Below are 8423 nucleotides of genomic sequence, written 5' to 3' on the forward strand. Positions count from 1 at the left end.
CAGGCAGGTCCTCAGTATTAATACGTAGTAGGCCTAGTAGTAGTATAAATTGCAACAATAATTTTTAATTATTAAATGGATACAAGGCCCAGGTTCGTATGTTGGATAAAATATCCCTTTGCGAAGTAATTCATTTGTCACGCCTCTAAAAAAAAGTTTCTCCAATTCTTCTCCTTCTCTTCTTTCCCACCTCCACATGTCCACTTCAGAAGGGGCCAGCAAGTCTATCTGTGAAAGGATTAATGTGCTTGTTTTTTTTCATAAATATATTTATGAAAAAAAACAAGCACATTAATCCTTTCACAGATAGGCGTGGTTACCAACATAATTTATTCAGAGCAAAGTGGCTGGTATTCTGATGATCAACTCTTACTCTTTGGGTTATTTTACACTTGCATGATTAAAAGAAACTCTTTAAGTGCATATGGAATTTTACACTCCAAATTTTACTCTGCTGATTTTACTGTGTATTACCTTTGAGCAAAGCATGAACTTAAACAATTAAATATAGTAAAAGTAAACAAAAGTTAAAAGTAAACAATAGGAATGAACATGTGTTTAAAAACACACATACTTATACGTAAGCTACTTTTTGGCAAGACAACGTTTTTTCTCACCCTAACCCAAGAAATTCGATCTTATTTGCCGAAGACAGAACAGCAATCACTAAGCCAATCAGAGGCAGAGCAGGGCGGGTCATGCGACCGCCATGCAAGGAAAGAATCAAGTCAGACCAACCAAGGCCTAAAAAAACACGCCCACAATAACATTTCCGGTAAGTTTCTTCAACCTCTTCTTTTGCAACTGTGGTTATTATAGAGGAGGTATAAACAAGAATGTGCCAAATACAGCCTAATCCTATGGATCTAACGAAATGCGGAGTGGGGATGGAGGAGGAGGATGAAGAAGAAGACTGGAAGGCCACTAAAGCCTTCTTTGACAACTTAAAAACAAAAACACCGAGACCTGTAAGTAATTCCGTGAAAATGCAGTATGAGATATCAATACTGTTGACTTTTCATTAACATGGGGAATTCTTCTGCTTCTATTCAATGCCCACAGCCCAAACCCAAACATGCCGTGACTATAGCCGTCTCCTCCCGCACCTTATTCGACATGGTTTCTGAGAGAAAGCTCTATGAGGAAGAGGGGATCGAAAAGTACGTGGCCCATCAGATAGAGCATGAGAACGAGCCCCTCGCACCGGGCGCTGCCTTCCCCTTCGTCAAGGTAAAACCTAGGCCTATAGAAAGCTATTCCTCCTCAGAATTAACGACTATGGTAGATTAAAGGAAACTTACTATGTAAGATTAAACAACGTGATGCTTGATTGTTGATGACTGTAAATCTAGTATGTTTATCTTGTATTCATCATTGAAAAAACTAAAGCTGTGTTGTGCAAACTGGGAAGTTGACATGAAAAGCGGATCCCTTTTTGATTTCCCTGAATGTTTTTTTCGTCTCAGGCGGTTATGAACGTGAACTCACGGTTGAGGGAGCTCTACCCAGAGAGCGAAGAGCTCTTCGACGTTGTGCTGATGACCAACAACCACGCTCAAGTTGGAGTCCGCCTCATCAACAGCATTAATCACCATGGTATAAATTAGTGGTATTGTTATACCCATCTAACAACAAATTACTTTGACTTGCCTAGTTCCAAAAGCATTACTCAGAGCTTTATGTTTGTGTCAGGATTGCACATCGAGAGGTTCTGCATGACTGGAGGCCAGAGTCCCATTGGCTACCTGGAGGCCTACATGACAAATATCTACCTCTCCAAGGACGCTGAGAAAGTCACGGAAGCCATTAAAGAGAGTAGGTGACACTGGTGGTGCTTTACATTCTTAAGAACCTGTCTGTGCAAGACACAGCGACTTTGGTGAACAAACAAATGAGCCCTGTGGAGCTGCAAAACAATAGCAAGCCTTGTTATTGCACATGCTGAAACCCACAGAAGATTGCAAAACCGTAAGGGAGCCAAAACGCTAACGGACGTCTTGTGTGTCGCTGGATCTTGCCGATAAAGAGGACGATGATGATAATAATTATACAAATTCATTGCAATTTTCTATAGCTTTTTTCACTACGTACAAAGGGCTTTAACATAGTGGGTGTGGTGGTCCTCCCCCGTCCGCCGTGTGTAGCAGCCATCGGGGTGATGCACGGCAGCCCGTATGCTCCGGAACGCTCCACACACACAGGCTAACGGTGCAGTGAAGAGGGGAGTGTTGTGGAGCATTGAGAGCCCTCTCCTCACCCTTCTCGCAGGCATCGCCGCCGCCACCATGTTCACCCAGACGTCCGGGAACGAGCTCAGTGACACCCAGCTGAGGGTGGCCTTCGACGGCGACGCGGTCCTGTTCTCGGACGAGTCAGAGATCATCGTGAAACAGGCCGGTTTGGACGTCTTCTTTGAGCATGAGAAAGAGTTTGAGAACACGCCTCTTGAACGGGTATTTCAAACACTTTTTTATTTACAACAAAATACTTACGTATTTAAGTATCGTGAAAGGAAATGTGAATCTGTCAGTGTCTCGATCAGTATCATATTGCTTTGATTTTGTACAGAGAAAGATAATGGCAATCATTTGCGATTTTTGTTTTTTGGTAATTGGTCCATCATAGAGTAAATCTGTTTTTAGATGTGTGCTTGTACACAGAACTCAAAATGCCAGGAGGTACTGGACAAAGCTCTTCCTCTGTGGAATGATAAACCATGGTTGTTCATGTTGCACATGAAACAAACTCTGTAGTGAAAGATATTCTTCTAAGAAGGATTCTTGGAAGTATTGAAATGAGTAATTGTATTTATTTTCCCTTATATCTCTCCCTGTCTCTCCCTCTCCGTCTTCCAGGGGCCACTGAAGTGTTTCCTGGAGGCCCTTGGCAGGCTGCAGAGAAAGTTCTACGCCAAGAACGAGCGTCTGAACTGTCCCATCCGCACATACCTGGTGACAGCCCGCAGTGCCGCCAGCTCCGGGGCCCGTGTGCTCAAGACCCTGAGGTCCTGGGGGCTGGAGATCGACGAGGCTCTCTTCCTGGCCGGGGCCCCCAAAGGGCCCCTGCTGCAGAAGATAAAGCCACATATCTACTTCGACGACCAGATGTTCCACATCGAGGGGGCCAAGGAGATGGGCACCATCTCAGCCCATGTGCCCTACGGGATCGGACAGAAGTACAACAAGGGGAAGCTCATCGAGCAGCCCGCTAAAGAGTAGGGATGGGAGGGCAATGGGGCGGGCTCACAGCACTTAGCACTGACAGCACAATACCACGGGTGGCTTTTCTAGGAGCATCTTTTTATAATTATACCTGGATTTTGTTACTTCGATAAAATATATGACATTCATTCTTTTACATTTAACAGTCTGATGCTTTTTCCGGTCTGGAACAGTATACACGCACACGGCTCACGGATAACAAAAATGTAACACTTGTTGAACCTCGTTTATATCATTATTAACTTTTTTAGCTTTATCGTACAGAACTTACCAGTGTAGTTCTGTGCATTGAAAACGTTTTGCGTCAATGTTCTTTTTATTATTGCTTGTTTACATTGTGTGTGTGTGTGTGTGTGTGTGTGTGTGTGCGCTCTATTTTTCAAAGGGAACTTTTATCACGGGTAGAACACTTATTTACGTTAGGAGCTATGCTGCTTTTGGCATGTTACTGTTGATACAAAAAAAATCTTTTCTACATCATATTGACATTTACTATACTATTCTGTATTCATATGAACTGTTTTTTACTCAGCACAAGTGTATTTTAATAGGCAGTTTCATTGAGAGTAGGAATATATATTGAAGCCATTACCAGCTATCACTCTATTTTGTTACACACTAGGATTGCAGTAGCACTTTTGTGCGTGTTTTCTGCACTCAAGGGCACATTTGCCTGAAACACACCAGTAGTTGGGTTAGCAAATTCTACCATACTCTCAATTTTGTATGTATGTATGTATGTATGTATATGATCATGGCGATTTTGTCTGTTAATCAGGTTTACGGAAAATAAAGGTTTGGAAAAAAATAAAAACTTGATTGACTGTAGTTCTTCAAACCTCGCTCCTATTTTTATCCAGTCTATGCTACACATAGATTTTCGGTCCAGTAGATGGCGCCACGAAACAAACAGGCAAAGGTGTATTTATTATAGCGGCCTTAGCGTGTTTTGCTCTAAATAGCCTGTCCGCGTAAAAAGTCTGCAGTAACGTGTATATTTTTGACAGACCATTTCCTCTCTCTTAACCTCTTGTGGGTGAATGGGGTTCGACCTGATGTTGTTTTTGTGTTATGTGGTGCATGTGCACATGCAGAAACTAGTCGCAGGAGGGCACTTGTGAATGAGACACGCGAGGCGGCAGCGTTCAGTCAGGCAGCCGAGTGTCAGCGTTCATCCTGTGAGCTCGGGCCGACTGACTGTTGCCATGGCTACTCAGTGCTGCTGACACCTCGAGAAGTGTGTAGGCTTGTTTCTAATATCATTAATAACGGTGGATTAGGTGCACAGGTAGTGGCATGCTGCTCATCACAGAGTTACTATAAATACACATGGGTAACGGTGTTGTCCGTGAGAAGCGATGCCAGGGAAGGAACCCATCTATGCTTGTGTATTCATCTTTTTGACAAGCAGTTTGCTCTATATCTCTTGTCACAAACATGTAGGTGGATGTTATTTATTTGGACTAACCATGTTTTTATGCTTGCACTGACCTCCTTAATATGACTGTCTGTCGCCGTATTTTTACATGAATTCTTTATCTTTTAGGGTGTCGATAAATTGCAATGTACAGTATATAGGCTACAATGTTAAATCAATAAATATAACATGCATACATCTTTGAAGTATATTTCCTCTGACCGACATGCGATAGAGACAGGAACATTTTGAGATATTGGGTTGATAATTTAAATAGGCTACATCTTAATATATGCATTATTTTGTCGCTGGCTGACACATTGGTATGAATTATTTATGCTGTGTACATGTTTTGGTAGCCTTAATTAAATAAAATGACTACTACTATGTGAATGTATGTGTGGCATTATATTTTCAAGCTTGTTGAGGTAGTTAAAATGTTACACAGTGTGTCTTAAACCTCAATGATTTCACGTTAAATTTGTCATAATATGTAAATATTAGACAATTTGTCTAAATGCGATTCCAATTAGAGATCCTGCTTAAGTGGGCCTACTGCCTAGTACTGGGTTTCTGTGAGTAACCTATACGGTGACTGTAAGCTGTTTATCTGCAGTCATCCATGATTAATTGGTTTGAAGTTTTTCCTTATGTAGGGTACACAGCCTCAGGAAGGAGATGTCATTGACATATACGGTATATAGGCTAATCCTTCCCGTGTGTGTGTGTGTGTGTTTGCATGTGCGCATGTGCATGCACCATGGAATTCCCCGGAGACCCACCTCTGCATGTTTGGAATCATAAAGTCTTCACTCTAGCCAGATCCTAATTTGACATAGTGATTCCGGGTAAGAAGGCCATCAGGCCCTGCCTCTGTAGCTATTGATTATGAACGAGAGGTATTAAAGTCTGCCAGGGTGGTACACAAACACACACACACACACACACACACACGCACACACACACACACACACACACACACGTCTGTCCACAGTAATTGATGGCCGCAGTAGAGATCTCAAACTTAAGATAATGTGCATATTACTGACACTGCAATTTGCCGGCATTCTCAAAACAGACCCACACACAACGTTATAAAGGGAAGCACAGGCTGCTGCATTCTCTGATGGAATGGCGTGCATGTCTTCACTCAGTGGTACATCTCGACGGGACATCCTAACCATCCTGAGAGGAGTGAAAAATCGCTTCTCGTAAAGATTTTGATTGATCTCCCCAATGTGTGTGTGTGTGTGTGTGTGTGTGTGTGTGTATGTGTGTGTCTGTGTGTGTGTGTGTGTGTGTGTGTGTGTTGGGGGGGGGCGGGGGGTGATGGCGGCGGGCTTGAATCCACCAGCACTTAGTCACCGTCACTTAATCTTCATAGCATAATATTTTGTGGGTGTGCTGAGGCGGGGGAGAAATATAGTTGTTTTTGCTCCGGTTAAGTCCGACGTTATCGTCTTTTTTCATCCTCGGACAGCAATAGATAAATTATGAGGGAATTGGCTAACCGTCATTTGTTTTGCAGGGGGCCTTTGGAGTAGTATTGAACCAACCGCGTTGTTCAATGGCTCACGTCGGATTGGATCGGAGGGACACACACCTCAGAGTACTCGGTTGTTATTTTTTTTGTCCACAGGAATCATAAAAGGAGAGGTGGGGGGGGGGGGGGGGGGGGGCGGGATCAGCTCTGACCTTCTGTCCACTTGGGGCCTCAACACAGTCAGCCACAGATGCAGACCCGGAGAAGAAAAGAAACCTAGCACTCAAGCCCTGAACAAACCCTGCCAATTACCCACACCTCTGCGCTGGGCTGCAGAAATCCATTTCAGCGCCATTACCCTCGGACGGTTGCAGCACGGCCAGCTCTCTCTCTCTCTCTCTCCCGTCTGTCTCTTCTTCTCCAGAGATAGAAATAGAGATTATTAAGGACATTCATCATGATTGGAGAAGGAGAAGGAGAAAGAGGTGGAATATCTGAAAATGCCAAAGTATTTGTATTTGAGCTGTAAGGTACCGTCCACATCTGGTGGCATCCTGAAGGGGTTTAGGAGGTGCTTGCGCAGCAGCGTCAGTCTTCCGTATCGACACCTTACATCGTCTAATGACAACCCAGGAGACTAGAGCAGTCTCGTTCACGTTCGTTGCGTCGGCCGCCGTTGCTGGTTCCAGCCTCATTTCCCACAAAAAAATTGGTTCTACAAGCCAACTGTGAGCTTGACAGGAAGTAGGATCTCCCTCAGGATGGATTAGTGTACATTCCGGAATCATACATCTTATTTAACTCAAACCCACTGTATGTGAATGAAGTCAAAGCTACTTTATGCGACAAAAGAGCCTACACTACTAATAACAGTCATCGCTTACAAAGGCTACTGTTTGCAAGCTACACTAACCACTTGTGAACTCCCGCTCACTCACCCCTCACCCCCCCCCCCCCACCCCCCCCCCCCCCCCCCCTGCCCTGTGACGAGTGACAGGGCTGTCAATAGCGTTGCATAACGTGGTTGAATATCGATGGATATTACAGCGATGCCCTTATAACCGTACTCTTCGTGATGTGACGAGTTTGCTGGTGTTGTAGGATGCAAAAATAACCCCTGTGGGAGATTAGAATGGCCTGTGATTATACTGTAGCATTGTCAAATGTGACGATTGTGGTTTTTAATTGTGGTCAAAAAATAATAATCTTTTGCCTGGAGAAGACCCAATAGGGTCGAAACGTTGCTGTGAATTTTAAGCTAAAGCAGTGCTGCGGACATTACATTTCTTTCATTCCAAAAAATAATGATCCCACCGAAGGGAAACATAGCCACCTTTAAATAGTGTCCTTTTAAAATGATTGAGCAGCTAGGGATGATGTAAAGATAGTGCTTTCAGATTGTTATAAGAGACATTGTTTAAATTTAGCCTTGCTCTAAGTTTAGACTTCAAACTGTCAGGAACTGGGTCGTTGCATCATAGTTTTGCAAACACACTGAGCATCCTATAATAATGCATTTTTTATGGAACTCACTAGTGTCTGTGTACTTTGCACATATTGCCTAGCAACCCCGGCGATGTCCCTTCTACAATGGAATGCGTCCATGATAACTTGTTTCTAATGGAAAGCACAAATCAGAAACTCTTATAAGTACTCTTATAGTAACCTGTGGATTCTACTGGCACTGTACAGCATAGTAAACATCATTCTGTGGGTTCTGCAGCCAGACAGCAATTAAAATAATGTTTCATCCACCTCACTTCTTTAATTTTCATCAATTTCAGTATGTAATGATATCGGTTACTGCAGTAACTGCACCTGCAATTGCAGACGCCAGTAGTTGCGATCAGATCCCTGTAATCTCATTACATGTAATCCGTTACTTAGCAACCCTGTCCATTAGTCTGTGTGTGTGTCTCTGTTTTGTACCACATCCCATTATTTCCTCTCCTGTCAGCTGCTATCTAGGATCAATTCTCTGAGTCAGTGACCTGGAAACAGCTCAAAAAGCTCATTGCTCAACTATCAATAGATTGTCTAATTGAGAACAGCACCCTTGGTGTGAGTCCTAACCCGACCGCCAAAGATACTCAGAATATATTAACAGATTCTCTGTGGCTCTCATTAAGCCACAACTTGAAACTTTCGGTCTGAGAACCTCAGGCGTGCGTGGTCTTATTCAGCTCTTGGCTTTTTTCCAAAAAGTGACACAGTGTGGCAGGTCGTAGGCAGCCATTCAGTCCTCCGGGACAGTTTGGTCATATGAACCAAACAAAGGACCTTAGCCCAAGCAGCCCTTGAA

The 8423-nt window shown here is 43.4% G+C and overlaps 1 protein-coding gene across 1 annotated transcript; it reads left to right on the forward strand.

Annotated features, from left to right (window-relative positions):
• Positions 1–789: 789 nt before the first annotated feature.
• LOC311363636 (cytosolic 5'-nucleotidase 1A-like) lies at positions 790–3895 on the forward strand. The gene is made up of 6 exons (XM_084483593.1): positions 790–968; positions 1063–1230; positions 1467–1596; positions 1693–1815; positions 2269–2453; positions 2856–3895. The coding sequence occupies exons 1-6, from the start codon at positions 837–839 to the stop codon at positions 3216–3218; spliced, it is 1101 nt and encodes a 366-aa protein (XP_084339719.1). The 5' UTR covers positions 790–836; the 3' UTR covers positions 3219–3895.
• Positions 3896–8423: the final 4528 nt, after the last annotated feature.

The sequence above is a fragment of the Micromesistius poutassou genome (genome assembly GCF_964030765.1).
Source record: "Micromesistius poutassou genome assembly, chromosome: 19".
Lineage (NCBI taxonomy): Eukaryota > Metazoa > Chordata > Actinopteri > Gadiformes > Gadidae > Micromesistius > Micromesistius poutassou.

Coding starts and splice junctions, on each gene's coding strand:
- LOC311363636 (XM_084483593.1), top strand. CDS start 837: ATGTGCCAAATACAGCCTAATCCTATGGATCTAACGAAATGCGGAGTG. Junction 1,231..1,466: donor CTGCCTTCCCCTTCGTCAAG/GTAAAACCTAGG, acceptor TTTTCGTCTCAG/GCGGTTATGAACGTGAACTC. Junction 1,816..2,268: donor CACGGAAGCCATTAAAGAGA/GTAGGTGACACT, acceptor CCCTTCTCGCAG/GCATCGCCGCCGCCACCATG.